The sequence below is a fragment of the Brachypodium distachyon genome, chromosome 1 (genome assembly GCF_000005505.3).
Source record: "Brachypodium distachyon strain Bd21 chromosome 1, Brachypodium_distachyon_v3.0, whole genome shotgun sequence".
NCBI lineage: Eukaryota > Viridiplantae > Streptophyta > Magnoliopsida > Poales > Poaceae > Brachypodium > Brachypodium distachyon.
The window spans coordinates 69,791,586-69,814,533 of NC_016131.3; the positions used below are offsets into that span (position 1 = coordinate 69,791,586).

Sequence of the window (22,948 nt, forward strand, 5' to 3'; positions counted from 1 at the left end):
GTAAAACTTAAATGGGGGCAATTTTGTGATACTGCCTCTACATTCGACTATTTGTGTGCTTAGAGTTGCACACCGTAAAATGCTTTCATCTTCAGAAGGATTAATTTCCGAGAATGCGTCTCCTGCACATGAGATCCAATCTTAGAGATCGCATAATCAAACTTGGGAGATTATACTAGATCTGATCCCACATACAGGATTAGGATGGGAACTCTACCATGATATAATTGCCAAAAGAAGATAAAAGGTGACAAAAATACCAAGAGAAGAAAGTACATTACATGTGTCAGTAAGAAAAGGGACGTACCAAAAGTCACAAGTGATTAAGGCGCACTTTTTGCATGGTACAGTAATCCTCGAAACATTCGAGGTGTGGATAAAAGCAAATTAAAATCTAGGCACATTTGGAGTTCAATAAAACTCTGATCAACATAAAGTTACAGAAGACACAGGAAAAAGTATACATGATTCAAACATCCCCGCAAGAGAACATTGATGATTTCGGGCTCCAAAGTCGACCATTCCAGAAGAAAAGAAAAAGTCCAGCTTAAAAATCATCATCATCCTCCTCAGCCATGTGTTTTGCCAGCTCCTCCTCCTGCTGGAGCCTCTCACGACGCTTCTCAGCACTCTCCTTTTCCTTGTGAGAATTTGGTGGGAACCTCATCGCCTTTACCGCTTCATTATGCATGTTGAGGCAGAATGCAATCCTGGAGTTGAATGCAACCTGGGGCTCATTTGTTGAGTAGACATCCCCAGTTTCTTTCGACACCATCCAGCCATTGGCATGATCTATGGTGGCATCAATTGCACCATCTCTTATGGCCTTGGATACAATGCACTCTGCATCGGCAACAGGATTCTGAGAGTCTAGCCTTAGCTTCTTTGCAATATCAGCAAGGGAGATCCGTGAGTATGAAATGCTAATATTGCGTAATCCAGTTCGAATAACATTGTGGCGCAACCTCACAATCAAATTGCGAGTCCTGTCTGCACTGAAAGTGCTTGCAAATTTGTCAGCAACAGTTCTGAACAATTCCAAATCCCCAATCCTGACCGCCTACAGATCAATAATTCAAATGTTAAGATTAAATCCAAGACACTTATTACTAACTTTGTACTAAATCCAAGACACTTATTATGGATTGGAGGGAGTAGTAAACAAAATATTTGAAGACTGGAACTTACATTTGTAAGCTCAAAATACGGTGTCAGCGCTTTCTTCATTCCTTTCTGCATGAAAACAGTCCTTTCCGGGATCTCCCCAAGAAGCAGCCTAACTATGATAGCCCATTTATTGCATTGAATCCGAAAACCACGAGCTGCCGTTGGTGCCTTCCGAGCAGCTTGCAGGAGGCTCTCTTTAGCATCAGTGTACTCCAACTGAATTGTTCTGATTTTCCCCAAGTAGAAGAGGTAGCGGCAGAACTGCAACAATAAAATGTTAACATTTGCATGTACTAGCATACAGGATTCGGAACACACAAACTGATAAAGCTGCAGCATAAGAATTGGAAGAAGCAAGTGTATTACTTGCTGGTTGGAATGCGCTTCAAAACGCGGTGCCTTCGACCTAAGTTTTTCTGCCTGGTCATACAAGTTATAGTGGAGGTAATTGCGGAGAAGCAGGTTGAGCAGAGTTTCCTGTAATTGTGGAAAACAAGTACATTTCCATGCATTAGCATAATTGCACAACATAGCAGTTAAATAGAGAGGACAACGAAAACGGAACTACCTGACCAAGTTCATCACGGTGTAGAGTTGCCATTCTATGTAATGCAAGGAGATTCCTGTACAAAGAAGCAAATAATGTATAGGTTGATTAAATAACAGGGTAGATGAAACTAAAACACTGGGGGGGGGGGGGGGGTTGAGCACATGATGTCAAAGTTGACATACCCACGAATTTCAGCAAGGCTGTTGGTTAGTTCATGCACATATGAATAATAGAAATACAGTCTAGAAGCCAGAACATCAACAGTTCTCCTGTTCATATTCTTCAGACGAGCAATGCTTGTAGTTGCACATGCTTTAGCCTAGAGACAAGTGCAGAACTTCAAATTAATAATGTTTCATAAAGAATACAAAACATATCACTCTGTTAGACATACCTCGTCGTATTTCTTCTGATCAATGAGGAAAATCAGAACAAGCAAATAGCAATATATTTCAATCTCAGGAAGGCCATGCTTGATTGAAATCTGAGTTGCTTGAGCCGTTGCATCAAGATCCATCTCAGTGTCATCTTCCTAAAAAGTAATAACATATGAACATCAATATTCAGGAGTCCTGAATAACATGATAAGATTAAAAAAAAACTGAACTTCAATCATCTGTTTCAGGTAGCAGAAATCCACATTGGCCAGACTTCAAAACCATCTTTAGTCACTCACATAGAAAGGTTTGGCAATAAGTATCTAGCAGGTGTTCTGTCATTCACAAAAAATATATCGTATAAATGGCAAGTGGTTGATCATGCTGATAATCAGTTTCTTTGGTATTGACAGTAGATTTGCCAAAAATACATCCTACTGTTACTACTCTAGGATATATTTGCAATGTATCATTAACATACTTCAAGCACCCACATACAGAAGAAGGATGAATGTAGTTGCAAACCCACGATAAGGAAAATGATGCTTTTGGAATTTTAAGCACAAGATGAGAAAAAATAATTAATAGAGGAACTGGCTAAGTGCAAATAAATAAATAGCAGCTGTATTGAGAAGACAAATAAAAGAAAGGAAAAACATGTATGCCATTGGAAGCTATAGAACAGCCACAGTGAGCCAGTGATAAACTATACTTAAAAGTTACTATCGTTAGTACCAGTACCAGAGTTCAGATTCACCAAAAATCCCATATCCGTCAGGACCGACTATAGCTCAGTTAGTCAATTTAAAATCAAGCATTAAGATTTTAAATGATGTTCCAGCCCTGGATTGTTCATACACATACACACCACGAAACTCAGTTGGCACCCTACATTCCTGCTCAGTACAGGTATTTTGCAAGCAACTATCTGAAATGCGGCGTTAGGCGGTCACCTAGGTGCGCCCAGTTGCTGGGAGAAGGTTTCCTGCCTGGCTTGGCCGTCAACAGTGGTTTAGACTGCTAACACGGTCCTCTGGCAGCTGACAAAGTAGTCCAAGGTTTTGTCTGTGCTCTAGAATTCTTGATCATGGCTGCTGGATGTCAGATCCTAGCCCGTGCACATGCTTAAGCAGGCCAGGCTATGCAAGTTATGTATCTGTTGTAACTTGTAAATTTTGAAAAAGAAAAAAACAGGAGCTCTGATTCATAGGAAAACCATCACAAACTACATGCTGAGTTTGTCGTGTCCAATATTATGTATGGATAGAGGGCACGGTTAGTGTTGGAGTCAACACTTTGCATCATAGGCCTCCTATATAATGAGGGGGGAACCGCAGTTGTAACAATGACAACATAACAGCAACATGCATGCAGGGGGGAGACGACATGTGGAGTCTTTGCATCATAGGCCTCCTATATAATGAGGGGGGAAATCACTGTTGTAAGTTGTAGCCATGACGACATAACAGCAACAGGCAGGCAGGGGGGATAACGACATGTGCCGGCGTCTGGCCGCGCGATGTTGTGGTATTGTGATATGGAGGAGTGCCGTAGTCATGCACACGGGAATTTACGTGTGTTCACCAAACCTTTCTAACAAATCTAGGTGCCGTCTTGCTGTAATTGTTTGGTCCACGGTAGATCATGGTGCACCATCAAATTCTAGTAGCATCATGGACGCAACGACCCTTGAAGTCTATTCGTGACAAAATTCTAGTTGCTCTCGTCTTTTGGTGATACCAGTGAAAACAGCAACAGTAAAGAACTTAACCTTGGGAAGGAGGGAGGTGAGGCGGGCGTATGCTTCAGTGGAGGCGGGGAGCGCGAAGGCGAGGAAGGCGGAAACATCGCGATGTCCGAGGCGGCGACGTAGGGCGACGGTGAGGCGGACGGCGCGGGAGATCCGGCGGACCTCCTTGGTCAGCGACCCCGCCTCGATCACCGATGCGATCTCCTTCAGATCTGGGGCACGAGCGAATCAGAACAAATCTGAGCGAATTTGCGGCGGAGAGAAGACGACTAGGGTTTTGGGGAGGGAGGGAGGAGCTTACGGTGGAGGGTAGAAGGCGCCGGCGCGGCCGCTGTGGCGGCGGCAGGAGGTGCCGCCTGCTGCTCGCTCATCTGCACGTCCTCTGGCATGCCGGCGGCGGTGAGCACGGAGGATCGTTGGTGGGGAACTTTGAGTGGGGAGCTTTTCTCTTTGTTCCTTACTTGTGGGTTAAGAAGGTCGACTACTCGATTCACACTTGGGGCCTTGAGCTGAATTACTTTGAAAATTGAAAGAAGAATGTCAACAAAAGAACAGCATTTTATCAATAAATTGAAGACTGAAGATTTTCTACTAAATCATAATACATAATTCTACACCTAATAATAAAAGGAATAGTGTTTCCTTCGTTGATCGTCGTCCGTCGCGCGATTTGGGCTTCGGCCTTCGCGCAGCCCAACTGGGGGGACCGGTCTATCCAGCCCACCGAACCATGAGTCCGAAAAAAAAATAGTTTCTTCCGTCCCTGACGCGCGCGTGAGATGCTAAGCCCGACCTCAAACCGCACGCACGCCGCCAAATCCGTTGTTGCATTGCCTCCCCGCGACTCCAGTGGCCCCCACGAGCCTCCGGATCGGTAATGTTTCTCTTCTCTGCTAATTAGCTGGAGTAGTAAAAAATTTTCATGATCTCTTTTTTATTGTAGGGGGCGTTTATGTTTAAAAGTCCGTGGCAACGCACGGGCACTGTATTAGTCGTTTACTAATATGGTAAAGTTTTAGATAAAATTTACATTTGGTTTGAGAGAAACGATTGTTTCAATTTTGGCTACTACGAGAGAGAAAACAATGACGTGGCAAGAGAGAAAATAACCGACATGACATTGTTATTGTTACTAGAATAAAATTGAAATAAAAAAGATCAAAACCAGTCTATAAACGAGGAATGCGATATTATGGACAATTTTGAGAGTTCAGGGGTAATATGAACCAAATCAAAGTCCAAACTTCTAACATAGACTCTACGATACTTTAGGAGGGAAAAATGAACTTATCTAGCGGCATCTAACTGAACTCCTGGCGCATAAGGCCATATCCAATGCTAGCCTCTTATCCATGCGCTTAACATGAGAAAAATAAATAACAAAAAAATGAAAAATCGGTTAAACCACCCTCCGCTTTCAGAGTTGTGTGTGCTACTTCCAGGCGCCAAACCACCCTCCGATTCTCCTTTCGCAAGCCAATGCCAGAGTTGTGAAGCTCTCAAGGAATTCCGAAAGGTCGTCATCGAGCATTGTCCAAAAGAGTATAATCAGGCAGCGGATGAGCTAGCTAGGGTAGTTAGGATTGATCCACCGAATGTTTGGTTGGATGATCTTGCGAGTTTTCTTATTCCTCTCCTTATCGATGATGTTACCCTTATTTGAGTATTAATAAAGCTAGCCACGATGGTTTTCCTTAAGAAAAAGCGATCGGCAATTAATTAGGCAACAACGCTACTCCCTGAGATCGAACAGATCGACCCACGTCAGATTAATTAGGCGATTAATATAGGGCGCAAAATTTTTAGCGTGAATATTAACGCAGCACCGAACAGATCGACCCACGTCACAACTGCCGAAAATCTCGCTAGCGCCCTTGCAATTAGGAGAAAGAGATCCAATTAGCATTTCCCACGTATGCAAACGGAACGAAACTGCATATCTTTCCTCACGTATGCAACGGCTGGTGCGGTTTTCTCGTTCGCATGCAACTCGCGCGGGGCGCGTGGAAGGTCAGCCCGAACATGCCCGCCTTATATTTCGAAAACTGTTTCGAAATTTTATACGCCCTACATAAAAAACCGGAGGAAGTACGTGATAAGCTGGGATTGCATGCAGCAACTGTAGTTTGGCTAGGACTCTGTTCCTGGTGTTGGTCATTAGCGCCTGCACTGGAGATGCCCTAAGTTATAGAAACGTTAGTTGTAGCCAAATTGCTTTCTCCATCATGTTTGGACCTATTTTTTTCATAGACTATATTTTCCTAGTTGGACCTTCCTAGTTAAGTCTTGCCACACAAGATACCTGATTTATTTACCGCATAAAAGTCATAGCTCCCACACATTGATGCACATAATATAGTACGGCTTGGAAGCAACCGAACATGCTCAAAATTGTAGAAAAATGTAAATCGTGTAAGTTGACTCAAATAAGAAGTACTACTATTTGTATATTATCAAAAAAGAAAAATCTTTGGCAACGCACAAAATTGCATGTTTTTTGACAAAAATTTGCAAGTGCACGCACCCTTTCCACATCTACGTGTGATAGTTTTTATAATTCTTTCATAGGTGTGGACGTGTCCTGGCATAGGACGAATAAACGGATCGTCCCATAAGATATCATGATCCAAACATTATTTTATCCAACTCAAGAGAACACGAATATCATACTAGGTACACACTGCACATCAGGTAACGACTGAACCGTAGATGTTTTTCTAAAGAAATCTTGAGCAATTGATGTTTTTCTAATGAAAAATTGAACATTTGATTATGCGTGAGCCAATATATATGCCCGCGGTGCCAGACACACCCTCCAAAGAAGTTGCCGTGGCTAATTCCTCGATTCAGTCGATTCATATTCTAGCATCACACTTTATTCATCCATTCTGGAAATCTCTAGTCGTACTTGCCGGCGACATGGTATTTGCACATCTTCTTCTGAGCACATTTGATCAGAATATCTGCAGAGTCAGTTATGACTAATAGTTTCACAAAATCACACTTTTTCGGGCATATCTTCTCATAGAACCCAAATCAGGTAATTAAGAGCATTTGACGGTATTTCTGACAAGTGGGACCCACAGTTATGACTAATAGTCTCACAAAATCACACTTTTTCGGGCATATCTTCTCATAGAACCCAAATCAGGTAATTAAGAGCATTTGACGGTATTTCTGACAAGTGGGACCCACATGTCGGATGCCAGGTCAGACGGGTCGAACCGTTTTTTGTCCACGTCAGCTTTTGCCCGACACCCCGTTAAGCTCTTCTGTCTACCCGGGAAATCCCGATTCGATCCTGGCATCCGACATGTGGGTCCCACTTGTCAGAAACACCATCAAACGCATTGCTTGATTTGGGTTCTGTGAGAAGGTTTGCCCGAAAAAGTGTGGTTTTGTGAGACTATTAGTCATAACCGTGGCCCGTTGAAAACCTAGCCCCAAGAAGGGTGGTTTTGTGAAATTTACTCAAGTTAAAAAGAACGCACTCAGAGCTGTTTGTACAAATTTATTTATTTATTTTAAATCAATATTTGCAAGTTCACTTCTATCCACAATACCTTCGAAAATATCTTGTTTTTTATTTTGTACATGTGTGTTTATCTTTCTCACAAAAACTAACCAGGATTTAGTTATGACTATTTATTGTTCTGACATAAAAAACGACTTTTTTTGTAGGAATTTCCAAAATATATACTTTAAATTGCATACGGAATTCAGAATAATTCTACTAGTTATTGGGAGTGTGTTTGATTTGCAGGACTGAAAACTATCTCTCTTTTTGTATGGACTACTTCGCATGGAATTAGAAAAAACATTGAATTCAACCCCATGGAATTTTATCTCTATTTCACTGACAACTATCTAAAGCACCAAATCAATGCTTCAATAAAGCTGTTGTGATCTCTGTGGTGCAACCAAGCAAATTTTATTGCAGATTATAGGGTTTTCAACTCAACCTGACAGAGTGTATCTCTTTTAGGACATAGAGACCTATCATAATTAGAAAGTTTTTAACTATAATTTTTTCTAGGTAAAACGTTCAATTTTTTTTTGCGGAAATAAAACGTTTGTCAGTTAGCAAAACTCTTTGAAAAAGTCTTTCAGTTTCGTATTAACTAGTGCTGCCAATTAATCCCTGTACTGTACTTGTTGATACGATGGCACGTACTCTTTTAGGGATATTTCTTTTCTTTCTGAAATCAACCATCAGTCAAGTGAATTAGCATATGTGGTAACACGTTGCCCATGCGTGAGTTAATACGTGGTTGGTACAGGGAGTTTTGCTGATTAAAACGTACGTCTCCTTGTAGACGTTCTCGGCGAGGTAGTCGAAGTCTGAGCGGAAGTTCCTGAGCTTGAGCGTGGAGTTGACGATGGGCCAACTGATGGGGTTCATCTGGTCGCCATTGACGCCCTCCACCCAGTTAGCGCCCATCTCCACGTTGATGCCGCCGAAGTTTTTCTTGTGCATCCGGCCGCCGATGTGGTCCGTCGCCTCCAGGATCAGCAGGTCCGTTATCCCGGTCTCCGACAGCCGTTTCCCCGCCGAGATCCCTACGTACGTGCACAACACAGAACGACCGATTATTGTACATGTAACAAGTATTTAATCCGTTCCTAAATACTTGTTGCTGTTTGAACGGAGGGAGTACGCATATATTGCGTATTTGCACGATCTATGAATGGTATGTATTGCGTGCGTGCGTGCATGTACGTATACCGTACCGGACATGCCGGCGCCGACGATGATAACGCTTGGGCCGCCGCCGGCGGTGAGGGAGGCATATAGTGTGCTAGGGAGTACAGTGCTAGCACGAGAGCAGTGGCTGTTGTAAGCTTCGTCATGTCTCTCCTAGGCTCTCGACGCACTACGGTTTCCCTCGCTCGATCCGGCGCGCTTTATATACTACTCCTTGTACGCGCGTGATATTATGATATCCCGTGTGGCATAGAGTGAACCATCTTTTACTAGTACGTCGCTACGGCCGGGCCGGGGGCCAACATGATCGAGAGCGCTTAGTTTTTTTCTTTCAGAACTCCACAAATGGCAGGTTTCGTTTTCGCGCCTTAATTATTTAGTGCATGCAGCGCATGAGGACCGTTGCTAGTTCGATCGAGTCACTAGAAATGTACGTACGTGCTCCTGCAAGAATCGAGGCAACGTAGCCATCGGGGCTGTTCGGGGGTGTCTAGCCATGTCAGAAAAGATAATGTGGTCCTATAATTTTCAAAACAGGAAAATCTGATTAATTACTGCGGCATGTAGTGAGTGCAGATTATTTTTCCTGCCACACAGAGCTAGCTAGCTCGAGTTACCCACAAGCATATAGATCAACGTACGTGCTCTAGCTTTTTTCGTGAAAAAAAAAAGGACGTACGTGCTCATGCAAGAATCGAGACAACGTAGCAAAGATGCCGCCGGAGAGCATCGATGCGACATGCCACCGCGGCAGCTGTCATGTGTTTTGCGCTGAACCAGGTCGAGGGACGAAAGTTGCATGCACGGTGCGGTACGTATACCTAGTTTGTTGGGAATCAAACACGCACATGGAGATGTTGGAGTAGCTAGTTTGTACGTATACCTAGTAGCTCTTCATGCTTCGCATGTGAACGCCGATCGAACAGGGGAACTGTGCTGCACGTAACGTAAGCGAAAACTGACACTCCTGTAGCTAGCTGCCTAGCTATATGATCTCAACACTGGTTTGGGTTTTATTGAAACAGCTATGCACTATAGTGCAAGATACAGGTGGCCGGTGGTCGAACATACATGGCGATCGATCGGGCATATCTCCAAATTAAGTACAGGCTCGTCCTTTGATTTGATGCCACGGTGGAAACTCGATGTTTACAAAAGAGCGGTGAAAGAAAGGGCAACACATGCCACAAAAGCCACACTTTCTTTTGAGAGAATTCTATATTTACCATCCAAAATTTGTTCAAATGCCACTCAGAATTTCACTATATCAAATTTACCATTCAAATTTCTGCACGGGTTACAAATATTCGTTACAGTGAGTTTTTAAAGCCCAATAAGGCGTTGAACCAAACGGGCTCAATTGTCCAATGATTTCTTTGTGGCATGGATTTTGCTAGAATTCCGACCCCATCAAAATGAGACCGTGGGCGGCCTCTTGTCTTGGACCGTGCTTGTACACAAATTGTACTACTCCACATGGGAATAGGCCTCCTTCCAAAAAAAAATTCCTTCCAAAAAAAAACATGGGAATAGGCCCATGTGGAGTATTACTCAACATGGGCTTTGTCTAAGTTCTTTTACTCAACATGGGCCTGTTCCCTGCCCGTTTTCTTCCACCTCCCTCCCCCACCGGCCACCGGAGACCACCGTGCTTTCCCACAGAGCCAGGGTTTCGGCTGCTCCAGCCATGGGCGCCGAGCGGGAGGCGAACCCGTCCGTCCTCACCGCCGTCGCCTCTCTCCAGACCTACTCCATCGCCCTCTCCGCCTTCAACTCCGCATGGAGCTCCCTCTACTCGGACGCCACCGCCGTCGACTCCGCCCTCGCCGCCCGCCTGGAAGGCTTCTCCCAGCTCGAGCTGCTGTCCTCTGCGATGGACGGTCCTGGCCTCCGTGCGTACCTCATAGAGCACAGGGAGGAGCTCCGGGACCCCGCCCGCGCCCTTGACGCCGCCCTCCTCGTGGCCCCCGACCCTGGTCTCCTGGTGCTCGACGCGGCGGCGGGCTTCTGCCGCTCGCCGCTGGCGGAGGGAGAAACGAGCGGCGAATCCAAGGTGGCTTGCCGCCTGCTTATCGACCTTCTCGATCGGATACGAGCGCTCGGAGTGAAGCCGTCGCTGGAGGCGCGGGAGGAGGCCAGGGCTGTCGCGGCGGTCTGGAAGCGGAGCAAGCGAATCGAGGCGCAGGCGGTGTTTAAGAACGAGACGATTGCGTTTCTCCTTCTTGTGGGGGTATTTGGATTGGTGGAGGATGTTGGTGGCACTGACCAGGTGCTTGATCTGGTCGTGTCGATCTCGAGCCGGGAGCGTGCCGTCGAGATCTTCGCTGGCCTTGGGCTCGACCTGGACAAGCATATACCTGGTAAGATAGCTTTTCCTCGGTTTAGAAAATTCATGTTCTTTGCAATCAAGTTGGTCAGCAACTGACCAGCCCTGAAGCATAATGATGATCATCGTTGTAATGGTTTGTTTCTGTTATATTCTGTCATCTATGTCCCTGTGTTAGTGTCTTTTGTAGGTATGCTCTGCCCAGTCCCTAGTGTAACTCTCATGTTAACACTACATGAGAGCCCACTTGTTGCTTCAATGAATTTTTAGAAATCAGCAAAGAATAAAGTTAGAGTTGGATCCTCTGAACAGAATAAAGTACAATTGTCGCTGCACAATATAGTACAACAAATGGAGCATAAGAAGAAAGAAATAGAAACAATTCTATCATATGCTACAATGCAACCACAATAAGCTATCCACAGAATAAGATCCGGCCATACAAATGTATCATGACTGACATAATAACAGAATTTGCATTGCATTAGGAATTACAAATGTACTAATGTAACTGTATTAACCGGTTCAACCCTCTAAAATACGAACGCACAAAGAAAGCATGTTTGCCAGTAAAGAAGAACTCTAACCCTTGCAAATTGAAGAGCTGACAGCCTGACAGATATTGCCACTTACTTCAATGCCATGTTATGTCAGTACGTACTTCGTGGTGATTTTTGTGGTTATTTTCAGTCTGCAAGCTGGAGCTGTTTTGCCAATGTGCAAATTGGAGATGTTTTTGTCCAAGTACAAGATGAAACGATGATGTTATCCATTTGCAGCTGTCTTTCTTACTAATACAGCAGATTCAGTGTCTTATTGTTTTTGCTCGGTTATGTTTACTTCGTCCAGGTTGATGGTGCCTGGAAGTTGGAAGTACCATCTTAGTATCTGGCATGCTGAACTCTTTATTTTCCATATCATGATTTCATAGAACATTTCTCTTCTGCCATTGCTCCTTAATTCATATCTCTGATTATATTGATATTTCTTTATTCTCATGCCGTAGTTTTATTTTTATATTGGTGTATGTGATCCATTTAATCAAACCACCTTCTGGTGTTTGGCATTTATTAGGTACATTACAATTTGCATATTCTGTGAAGGCCTATTGTTATATTCTCCTATTTTTCATGCCCAGTTGTCCCCTCTGCATCTTGCTACATTTTTTATTTGGATGCTTGATGCTTCATGTGCATGTTATTTACTTTCTGCAAGGCCAGTAGGCCGCTCCTGATATAAGTTATTTTACTTTATGTTTAGGAAAAAAATTGTATGATGCTGTCGTTCTCCAGTTCTGATGATGTCCATGACTCCATGCCATATATCCTTGTTGGATAATGATTTTTGAGTGAAGTGGGCCTTTTTTTGGGGGGGCTCTTGGCCTTATCTAATAAGCTTCACCTCCCAATAATAACTGAGGCCTGGGGCAATTGCGGCGGTGTCTCATGGCTCATACTGTCCGAAGTCAGTTTATAGGCTGAGTTTATCCATGGCAATCCTGGACTTGGTCAATAACCTTGCTTATGTTGCTTATTATCTTTGAGTCTAGAGAGTAGTGAGCTTATAACGGAAGTGCAAAGCAGGATATAAGGGATTAATTTTATTTTTTCATGCTGAGAAACCCCAAATGTAAGTCTTGTTTTGCGGATTCCTGTTAGGTTTCTACTATTCTGCTAAAACTCCCAGCAGCTTTGTATGATGCTTGTGATTTCATAAATGAAGCACTGATTTGACTGTTGTTAACTTGCGTTGCCTCCTAAATTGTTATTGAACTTCAAAATACTGTTCCTCTATTCTGTTGTTAGTGTTAGTTTTTTAGGTTTCTTGATGTACTTGATACACTAACGCTGTATGTTAAAGAATGCATACTGTGACCTGTGATTGTACAAAAAATCCTATCATTCGAGGCTAATTGGCATATAGAGAATTAGCAATGCCGTGCTTGCTGCTATTCAATACTTCAGTAATGACCTAATAGCTATGTTCAATGAGTGTGCAGTTTATTACCTGTCTTAGCTAGCTGCTTTTAAATTCTCAATTTTAGCAATATTTTCACTCTTGCTAGTTCTCAATTGTCTTATTTAGTAAATATTTCTTCGTCTGTTATGTGACTTCTGTTGCCTTTATAATCCTGTTAACACTTGGCAGTTCACAGTGTCTGAATCGAGAACTCTATTGTGCTTAGTTCCGAATTGTACGACTTCACTCTATCGTGTCGCCTTCTGGGGCGAGTTTTGTGTTTTAAGAGTTCACTTCATGTTGTTTTCTGTTCCAGCTTAAATGTTTGTTAGTTCTACCAGTTGATATGAGAGAACATTAATCTCAACATGTCATTTTTTCTTTGCACCAGTTCTCACTCAGACAATGATAAACAAAGGCAAACAGCTCGATGCGGTCAGATTCATCCAAGCTCTTGATTTAGTGCACAAATACCCTTTATTGCCTATTCTGAGGTCGTACATTACTGATGCTAAAAATGCTGGGAACATGATCCGCATCAGGGGAGATGGTCCTGCCTCTCAGGTACATTTCTGCTTCAGTATAATCTATCATGAACATTATGTGTTATAGGTTGTTGAGCAGTTGTTTCGTGAAATGCTTTGGCAGGATGCAGGTGATGCGAAAGAGCGTACATTGCTTGGAGCATTGCAGAAGTTCATTAAAGAACACAAGCTAGAAGAACTGCCTATTTTGGAAGAAGCTAAGAAACGAATGACACAGTTGGATCAGCAACGTGCAGAGAGAAAGAGAGCAGCAAGCGCCGCCGCTGCAGCGGCAGCTGCCCATGAAGTTAGTAAGAACATTGTTGAGGCCAGCAAGAGACCGCTGTTTCCAGAGAATGCTGTCCAAGGTTCATTAAGCCGGAACGTCCGTCCGGTTGGAACAATGGGTCAGGTCATGTCAAGGCAGAGCATCCTCACAACTGGAGTTTCAAACCAGTACCAAGTTGCTTCAAGCCAGAACATACTCTCCGCTGTCCCTCATAATCCATTGCTACCTGCTGGGAATCATCATCCCGTCGGCATCCAGAATCAGGCCCTGGTTTCGCCATCTATTCAGACCCAATACAGGGGCGTGGTGGACTTCTATGGTGGTGGACCAAGTGGTTTGAATGTCCAAAGCGTGAACACATCATCAAGGTCAAAGCTCTATTCTGCAGATCCCCTGGGGTCCGTCTCCGGAGCATCAGACAGTAAGGGTTCATCTTACAGCTATTCATTGACAAATATGTCCAAGTATAGTGCATAATTTATATGATCTACCTGGCACCTGTGGACTAACATGAAACTGTGGGTTTCTACTCGAGACCTGTTTAGATTACAATTGTAGATATCAATAGATGCTTGGATACCGTCGTGTATTTAATGTCAAACCTATACTGGTGACTCAAAATATACCATTTATGTGTGACTATAATTTATGTCGGTGCCCCCCTGGTATCTCATCTGTATTGCGTGTTTCCTGAACATGATTTCGATTTTAGATAGGTATTTTTAAGGAGAATTTATCTGTTTAGATTGTGGTTATAATAATTTAGATAAGAGTCTTTAGATAATGGCAGGTGGTTATGCTGCCATGGACAAAACCGTTTCCAATTGTATGCAATGCCCCAAACAGACCCTGTGCACACACAGCGTTCAGCAAATCAGCATTTGGATCACGTTACTAAGTTGCCATCCAGCCCAGTGTGATTAAAGCCGAAGAGGATCTGCCAGCCCAGCAGCAGCAGGCTTCCGGAAGACCGGAAGAGATCGCTAGAGGGCGCCAGGTCGAGTGACTTGTGTTCTGAATTCCATCTCAGAAAGCTTGTTCCTCGCCTCCTAACCCTGGATCTGAACGATTCCTCCCCGTTGCTTGCTACTCCCTCCGATCAACTCTTGTATCCAAAGTCCAAACCTATAGGAGCGAATGCTATATCAAGCGTAACAATACACAAACGTCTAAACGGAACCTCTGTGCACACGTCTTTAACGCATGTCATGCACCGATGCACGGGCGGGCATATGTAAAAACAGGCGCGGAAAAACCGCGCACGCTTAACCAAACTTTATAGCGCAGGTCCCGTTTGTTATGCTTGTGAACAAGCTTCGGTAGTGATGCAGGCACTGCAGCGGTTTATATTCTACTCCCTCCGTCCGGGAATAAGTGACGCGAATTTGTATAAGAATCTATATAAATCCACGTCACTTAGACGGAGGGAGTAACAATTTCTGTTCTAACTAGATGCAAAATTGGCCGATCTTACAGAAAACAAATCTGCTTCAGTAGTCAGTACATCCATGACTTTTTAGAGATCGTCGCGCAGATTGCGCGGCTAGACATGTATAATAAAATAATTTGTTAGTATTCTTCTAATAGATTGATTTTGTATGCGATTTAAGTCAAAGGGAGTTAAATCCTCCAAAATTGTCTAAAGAACAACCTTATAAGAATTTAAATCCTCATATATTGCCTTAACCACGATGCAAATACACGTGATACAGTTGTCTTTAAAGGTGCCCGTGATACAAGAAGATGAACACAAAACCTTACATAGTATAACCCAAGGTAATTAACAAATAACAAAACAGTAGCGCTTACACTTCGATGAAAACAGACCTATCAAATCGAACAGACACACAAATAGACGAGCTCAGAGACCAGACCTATCGAATCGAACAGACACACAAAGTAATAGACGAACTCACAGACACTCACACCGGTTCTCATGACGACACGCTCTGGATCGGCTACAAAAATCCTGAAAACGCGTGTGCCATCCTGCACAGGGCGATACAACAGAGTACGCCACGGATCAGCCATAGTACTGGTGGCGACCGCGGGATAAGACGATCTTCCTGCTCATCTTCGTCACCTTCTTCGCGTACTCGTTCTCCAGGACGTTCTCCGGCAGCATCTCGATGTTCCGAGCCAGCATCATTGTCTGCGAATTGAACCTCTGCACAGGCAGAACGCATATCACGGAGTTAACGGACAGACAACGACAGGGAGCAACTAACCATGCACGTACTGATCGAGCAGAGCACTTACTGGATCGGCAGAGATAGTTCTGAGCAGATTCTGGACGACGTAGTTGGCGTACTTGCCCATGACGAGATTGGCGAGCTGTTCTGGATGCAGGCGCAGGAACGCCAGGAGCACGCGGGGCAGCAGCCCGGTATTCTTGAGGCATTTCTCGACGACGTAGCTCCCGTATTGGTTCAGGGACAGGTGCTCCACGTCCGCCATGAGCTGCTCGATGAGGCCCTGCCTAAACCCGTCGTTGCTGCCGTGCTCCAGAGCGTGCTGCACGAAGTAGTTGCTGCAAAAAAAAAGGGGGTAGGATATATAGGATGCCTTGCATTTAAGGATAAAAATCGAAGGAAGAATCGACTGGGAATCATCGTCCAACAGTATTTTACGGGATCCCGCACCTGTACTCGCCCGTTGCGATATTGACGGCGTCAGCAAGGAGGAACTGCTTGAAGGTGTGGAGCTCGTCGCCTGTCGCGTTCTCGAAGCATGCCACCAGGCACTTGGACCCGATCGACGACTTGAGCAGGAAGTTGAAGTGGTGGAGGGCGTAGCCCACCAGAATCTGAAGTCATGAATAATAAGAAGAAAAAATGCGGTCAACACACATGCATGGCCGGCACACACGTCCGTTCCTAAATACTTGTTGTGGTTTTAGTGCGGAGGAAGTACGAACCAAAGATAGATATACCTTGGACTGTTCGTCGTCCATGGTGGCAAAGCAGTGCTTAACCATCTGCTCCCCTTTGGCGTGTTCCATCAAGCCTTCCCTCAGGAGACCCTGTAAGAGTGCCTGGCACAGGTAGGGATCATTGGGGTACCTCGCCACCGCCGTGATGAGCTCCTTGAGAGAATCTTCCCTGCATGCGCGCATGTCACGGGCAATTAACAGACGGTCGGGCAATTTCGATTCATTGATCAATCAAAACTAGGAGCAATGCCATGCTAGATTGCTAGGTAGCGGAAGGAAGGTTTTGTGTACCAGTAATGTTCGTGCTTGGATGGGTGCAGCAGCGAGGCCTTCCCGTAGGAGCTGGGCCAGACGGCGGCCTGGACAATGGCCCGGAGATCCTGCTTCCGCTCCCAGCAGGCGTGCAGCAGCGCGATGAACACCTCGTGCCCCTCCTTGCTGTCCATGAAAGCGTGCACGCGAGATCTGACCGCATGGAGCACGCTCTGGCGCGTCCGGCCGTCGCCGTCCTGGAGCAGGCGGACCACGCGGTCGGGGGAATCGGGGAGCCTGAGAGTTTCCTCCACCGTCCGGCCGCGTGGACGCATCATCGGGTACTGGTAGGGGCCGGGGCCGGCGTTGGCAGGAAACTGGTACTGCTGGTTGGGGGAGAGGGCACGAAGCAGGTGCTGGGCCTGGGCGGCGTTGTTGGTGCTGGGCGAGCTCGCCGATGCCGCCGAGGATGGGCGCGGGGCGAAGGCTGGTTGGTACTGGCTGGCGGTGGCGCTCAGCGTGCAGGGCTGCTGCTGCTGCCGCGAGGACGACGCGCCGGATTGGGATTGGGATTGGGATTGGTAGGCGCCGATCTGCGGGACGAAGCGGAAGCCGCTGGGCGACGAGGTGCTCGCCTCCCACGGATCGGGCTGTGGCTGCGGCTGCGGCCAGAAGCTCCGCGTAATGTGAAGATGTTGCGTCAGGGGCTGGAGCTCCCGCGGCGGTGGCGGCGGCGAGGCCGGCGGCGGCGCCACGTAGTAGGGGTAGTACTGCCGCTGCTGCTGCTGCTGCTGCAGCAGCGCCGCCTGATGCTGCTGCTGCTGCGCCACCTGGCTGCCGAGGCACAACGCCCTCATGTAGGCAACGATGCCAACGTCGGCGGCGGTCTCGGCCTGCTTCTGCTTCCCAGAATCCATGGCGGCCAAGGGATCGAATCGCGATTGGACTGATTTGTTCGGGAAGATCTCTCCCGGTTACATATATGGAGGCCGGGGAATCCGCTGTCCATGTAATCGTAACCGCTTTGATTTGTCAATAAGGAGAGAGAGACCCGTGGTTTCCAATTACCGGATGAGATAACCTGGCAATTCAAACTCCTCGTGGCACCCGCCCCGATCGACCCGGGTCTCCTGCTGCTCCACGCCGCCTGCTTATCCACGGGCTGGAAACGGATCGAGGCGCAGGCGGATACGAGGCGATCGCGTTTCTCCTTCTTGTCGGGGCATTTGGATTTGGTGGCACTGACCAGGTGCTTCATCTGGTCTGGTCGTGTCGATCTCGAGCCGGGAGCTGAAGCGTAACGACGATCGTCGTTGTAATGGTTGGTTTCTGTTGTATGCTGTGATCCATGTCCCTGTGTTAAGTGTCTTGTCTAGGTATATGCTCTGCCCGGTCCCTAGTGTAACTCTCATGTTAACACTACATGGCAGCCCGTATATATGTTGCTTCAGGAATTTTTAGAAATTAGCGAAGGATAAAGTTAGAGTTGGATCCTCTGAACAAAATAAAGAACAGTTGACATAAAAAAAATTGGATTTGAGAGGTGCATACAAGAGCCTAGTGATGGGCAACTCGAAGCTGCACAATATAGCCACAGTACAATGCAATAACAATCATGAATGAAAAGCTGCACGATCATGACTGAAAGAATAACGAATTTGCACCGAGTTTTATCCACAGTCACGGTCACTTCGAAATTACGGTTGTTGCCACCGCCAAACGCAGCCCGCAGACGAGAGAGAGAAGGGGGATTTTGAGTTTTGACGGACGAAGGCGCCCAGGAGTCCAGGACGACGCAGGAAGGTGCGGCCACCCCGCCGCGGACGACCACGAGGGCAGAGCTCCGCGTCCAGACCTCCTTCCAGCGCCTCCTGATCCCTTCCTCGCACGCGTCTAGGGTTAAGGTTTCGAGCCTCCCTCTTCTTCTCATGCTCCCCCCGTGCGCCATGAGGGTCCATGCGGCCCCGTGGAAGCTGCGCCGCCACCGCGTTTATTTGTTGAGTTCTGTTTATTTGTTGAATTGTTGTGCACATCATTTTATTGATGGTCAAGTGCTCGACGAAATGGTTTGCAGGGTATGCTATAACTATTTGGATTACCGCTAATAGAAAAATCACGCCACGCTCTCAGTAATCTGTATAAATGACCCGCTGCAAAGTTAGATAATCTTTACCGTTTCCATTGAATCTAGAAAGGATCCATACCGGAGGACCTAGCATGTGAGCTTTTAGAGTAAATTAGTTTTACGGTACAATTCCTCACTAATAACATTAAATATGTTTCTGTATAATGTTCTGTATTTAAGATATGGTCCTTCTTCTGCAAAACAACAAGCTGATTCGGGATACATTGGAAAGCTCAGCCTCAATTTGCTTGCTTGGACTATCATGTGGTGCCTTGTTTCTCTCTCTTTATAAACTGGAAAGAAACCATCTGATGCTGTAAGAGATTAGAGATATGTTAATTCTTATGTTTGGTTTCAGCAATGGAAGCAGTTTATACTCCTGGCTCTTAAAAACCACGCATGTGAATGGTTGCCTCCCATTTTAGTGTGCGCACCTTGCAATTGTATTACTTGAGCGGTTAGTGGATTTATGCTGTGCCATGGATCTTCTTATTGACGTCCATGTCAAATTTGCAAGAATGATGCATCCTTCTGAAATTTTGTTCGTGTGACTCACCATGATTGTCATCCTTTAAAATATATGTTTCAACAAATATCATCTCTGGATTATTGGCTGTGTGAACTAAATGATCTAAATGCTATTTTTTCAGGACCAGATCTTACATGATTAAAATTGGAATATAAATGCTCCCATGTTTCTTTTTCAGACCTCTTTCTACAGGAGGCACATCAGATTGCCTGCGGAAGCCTTTAAAGAAGTTGATACCATTAATGAAAGGCGGTACATCTAGCTGGCCATGAAGGGTAAGTACGCTAAGCTTACTGCTGATTACTAAGACCGGTTTGTGAAATTTTAATTGTGTTTACTTCTGTGTAAACCATGTTTGTTTGGTTGATAGTTCCCAATACCTCCATGATGTATTCGCTATCACAATGATGATGATTTTAATCGTCCTTTTATTTTTAAATAGGCATTTTGGTCTGATTTGCACTGGAAGAAACATGACTGAAGGACTAAAGCAGGTGTCACTCTTCAGCCTAATGCTTACTGAATTATCCTGTCCCCTTTTCAGGAGAACTTTGCTATTGGTATAACTAAGTAGTACTTTTTTATATAGTCCTAAAATATCAAGGCTTGTGGCGATTTCCTGTTTGTGGAGCTGCTAGAAGATGTTAGCATACCTGTAGAGGTTGTTGCATTGAATGGTTAACGAAGAAACCAAGATAGTTTAGTGATCTGTTGACCCCCTTGTTTTTTGTTTGAATAGCCCGGTTTATTTGTTTAGCAAAAGGACCCCGATATCATGAATCTGTGGTGTGCCAAGCAGCAACTCATTTCAATAAAGTAATAAGTTTATAAGTGCTTTGTCTGATTAGTTTTTAGTACTGAACTAACCATGGATATAACTGCTATTGCGTTAAATGAATGTCTATTTTCTTTTACAGTGCTTCCCTCTCTCTGCATTTGTAGCATTTTAGGTGATGATTTGCTCAAAAAAAGTTCCATGTTCGTCCATCATTGGAAGATTTTCGGTTGCTCGCTCATGCCGCAGCGGAGCTGTTGTATCATTGGAAGACATATGTTGCCACAGACCAAAAACAAGAGGAAATGACAGTTTAATTATTGCTGCTACACGCTAGCAACGTACGGGTATTGTACTATACTAATTAGTTTCTGTCCCCCGTGCAGTACAATGGAATAATGACTAGGTCTTTGTTAATAAGTTTGTGATAATTTAATTTATATTTTTGTATTTGTATTTCATTCCGTAGCAACGCACGGGCTCTTAGCAAGTGTATACTAATGTAACTGTATTAACCGGTTCAACCCTCTAAACATACGAAAGCACAAAGAGAGCATATTTGCATTGAAGGAAGAACTCTAACCCTTGCAAATTGAAGAGCAGCCTGACAATACAGAAATATAAAGAGGTCGCTTGCAGCCTCGATCCGAAATGATTGGCCAGTTATCCCCTCCTAAAGATTCGGGCCAGAGGTAGTATAAAAACTGAAGATGCAGTTGGAAAATCTCTAATAGGGGTGATATACCTCATATGGTGATGACCGATGAATGAGGCATGCCATGTCTCATTAGTAATCTAGCTAGTGATCCTTGACTCTGTGACGTGGTTGCAAGAAAGATTTTCTCAGTACAGTACCAAACTAAGTAGGCTTATAGAGGATATATAGCAGAAATCATATCTGAAGTTGAATCATCAACATCCATATGGCTAAGCAAACAAATACATAAATACATTTCTAAATCTCATGAATGAAGCTAGCATAGACCATAGAAACCGTAGTAAGAGGCACTCTCCTGGCTCCTCTCTATCGTTGCTAATTCAGTTAACAATCTGCAATCTGAAAATAAAGGAACTTGCTAATTTCAGAAAATAAACCCTTTGAATAAAAAACTATTAGAGGCACACTGGTCCATAACAACAAGAAAATGCCAATGATATTCATCAGTTCTCCATCAATATATCTAACTTGCTTCTTTGGACCAAAATTACCATGCATAGCAAACTACTAAGGTGAATTAGTATCATTATGAGAACTATAGATTCGAAGAGATGAGAACACGTACTCCCTCCGATCCATGCATAGCAAACTACTAAATCAGCGACACTTATTATGGATCAATTATGTTCATGGATACATGTAAAAGCACTACATATCAGAGAACTTTTGTGACAGCCAAATCAGAGAACTTTACATAATTAATATCAACCGGTGAAAGAAAAAATGCAGGGAGTTGAGAAGTCCTCAGGTACCTTTTTGGTACATAACAAGAAATTTTTAATGTGGACTGGGAGGTAAGGTGGCTATGGTAGTTGGTAGGGCATGTAAAATGAAATCTGGAGGAGCGAGTGTGGCATGATATCACACGGATGCAGAAAATGGTGTCTGGTGAAGGTGTCACGGTAGGTGTGGAATGAAAGAGGAAAGGCTGCTTAGGGGGGCGGGAGGGGAGAGGTTCAAATTCGGGAATATGACCGGAGGGGGGCATTGAAAGGAGTGTGTAAATTGGTGGCTGGTGCTTGTGGGGGAGGGAAGGAAGCAGCGGTGTGCCTGGTTGATTGATTAGTAATAAATCTGGGAAATTGGATGGTAAACTGAATATGGGATGGATGTAATATATATGTAATGATACATGTAATATATCATCGCTTAATATGGGACAGAGGGAGTAGTGGGGATGGATTGTAATGTATAGGATGAGTTTGCTTTAAATTGCAATCATTTTGTTAGTGGATTGCCCACATTTTTATTTGCTTGGATGTGTCACTCCATTTTTAGCAGATATATTTCCACTGACTTCAATGACATGTTATGTCTGTACTTCGTGGTGATTTTTGTGGTTACCTCAGTGTATTTCCATTTTCAGTCTGCAATGTGGAGCTGTTTTGCCAATTTGCAAATTGGAGATGTTCTTGTCCAACTACAAGATGAAGCGATGATGTTATCTATATGCAGTTGTCTTTCTTACTAATACAGCAGATTCAGTGTCTTGACTGTTTTTGCTTGGTTATGTTTACTTTGTCCAGGTTGATGGTGCCTGGAAATTGGAAGCACCATCTTAAAATTTGGCATGCTGAACTCTTTATTTTCAATATCTTGATTTCTTAGAACATTTCTCTTCTGCCATTGCTCCTCAATTCATGTCTCTGATTATATTAATATTTCTTTATTCTCATGCCATGGTTTTATTTTTTATATTGGTGCATGTGATCCATTGAATTAAACCACCTTCTGGTGTTTGGCATATTGGCATGTATTGGGTACATTACATTTTATAGTCTGTGGAGGCGTACATTGTTATATTCTCCTATTTTTCGTGCCCAGTTATCCCCTCTGCTTCTTGCTACATTTTTTATTTGGATGCTTGATGTTTCATGTGCATGTTATTTACTTTCTGCAAGGCCAGCAGGCCACTCCTGATACAAGCTTTTTTATTTACTTTAGGTTCAGGGGACCTCTCAGATACAGCT

The 22,948-nt window shown here is 44.4% G+C and overlaps 3 protein-coding genes and 1 long non-coding RNA gene across 5 annotated transcripts; 2 read left to right on the forward strand and 2 right to left on the reverse strand.

Moving 5' to 3' along the window:
• Positions 1-243: 243 nt before the first annotated feature.
• On the reverse strand, positions 244-4,326 carry LOC100840664 (probable 26S proteasome non-ATPase regulatory subunit 3). The gene is made up of 8 exons (XM_014897366.2): positions 4,146-4,326; positions 3,866-4,056; positions 2,112-2,249; positions 1,900-2,036; positions 1,736-1,790; positions 1,534-1,644; positions 1,189-1,428; positions 244-1,060 (listed from the first exon to the last, which is right to left on the reverse strand). Exons 1-8 carry the CDS (start codon positions 4,231-4,233, stop codon positions 548-550), a joined length of 1,473 nt encoding a protein of 490 aa, XP_014752852.1. The 5' UTR covers positions 4,234-4,326; the 3' UTR covers positions 244-547.
• A 5,842-nt stretch (positions 4,327-10,168) lies between these two features.
• LOC100841270 (FRIGIDA-like protein 3) lies at positions 10,169-14,322 on the forward strand. Its single transcript, XM_003558556.4, has 3 exons — positions 10,169-10,909; positions 13,226-13,398; positions 13,483-14,322. The coding sequence occupies exons 1-3, from the start codon at positions 10,237-10,239 to the stop codon at positions 14,122-14,124; spliced, it is 1,488 nt and encodes a 495-aa protein (XP_003558604.1). The 5' UTR covers positions 10,169-10,236; the 3' UTR covers positions 14,125-14,322.
• Positions 14,323-15,304: 982 nt separating this feature from the next.
• Positions 15,305-17,859, reverse strand: LOC104582403. Its single transcript, XM_014896633.2, has 5 exons — positions 16,871-17,859; positions 16,580-16,748; positions 16,290-16,453; positions 15,907-16,177; positions 15,305-15,814 (listed from the first exon to the last, which is right to left on the reverse strand). The coding sequence occupies exons 1-5, from the start codon at positions 17,746-17,748 to the stop codon at positions 15,671-15,673; spliced, it is 1,626 nt and encodes a 541-aa protein (XP_014752119.2). The 5' UTR covers positions 17,749-17,859; the 3' UTR covers positions 15,305-15,670.
• Positions 17,860-18,543: 684 nt separating this feature from the next.
• Positions 18,544-20,710, forward strand: LOC104581849. 2 transcript variants are annotated; one of them, XR_730050.3, is made up of 4 exons: positions 18,544-18,735; positions 19,664-19,760; positions 19,928-19,979; positions 20,403-20,710. It is a non-coding gene; the product is annotated as an uncharacterized LOC104581849 (long non-coding RNA). The 2 variants fall into 2 exon arrangements; XR_002965443.1 differs by having other exon boundaries at positions 20,428-20,710.
• Positions 20,711-22,948: the final 2,238 nt, after the last annotated feature.

Excerpts from the sequence above, each read along its gene's own strand:
- LOC100841270 (XM_003558556.4), top strand. The coding sequence starts at position 10,237 with ATGGGCGCCGAGCGGGAGGCGAACCCGTCCGTCCTCACCGCCGTCGCC. Across the intron at positions 10,910-13,225 it reads CCTGGACAAGCATATACCTG|TTCTCACTCAGACAATGATA; the intron begins GTAAGATAGCTT and ends TCTTTGCACCAG. Across the intron at positions 13,399-13,482 it reads GAGATGGTCCTGCCTCTCAG|GATGCAGGTGATGCGAAAGA; the intron begins GTACATTTCTGC and ends ATGCTTTGGCAG.
- LOC100840664 (XM_014897366.2), bottom strand. The coding sequence starts at position 4,233 with ATGCCAGAGGACGTGCAGATGAGCGAGCAGCAGGCGGCACCTCCTGCC. Across the intron at positions 4,057-4,145 it reads GGCGCCTTCTACCCTCCACC|ATCTGAAGGAGATCGCATCG; the intron begins GTAAGCTCCTCC and ends CTCGTGCCCCAG. Across the intron at positions 2,250-3,865 it reads TCACCTCCCTCCTTCCCAAG|GAAGATGACACTGAGATGGA; the intron begins GTTAAGTTCTTT and ends ATTACTTTTTAG.
- LOC104582403 (XM_014896633.2), bottom strand. The coding sequence starts at position 17,748 with ATGGATTCTGGGAAGCAGAAGCAGGCCGAGACCGCCGCCGACGTTGGC. Across the intron at positions 16,749-16,870 it reads TCCAAGCACGAACATTACTG|GGAAGATTCTCTCAAGGAGC; the intron begins GTACACAAAACC and ends GCGCGCATGCAG. Across the intron at positions 15,815-15,906 it reads GAACTATCTCTGCCGATCCA|AGGTTCAATTCGCAGACAAT; the intron begins GTAAGTGCTCTG and ends CTGCCTGTGCAG.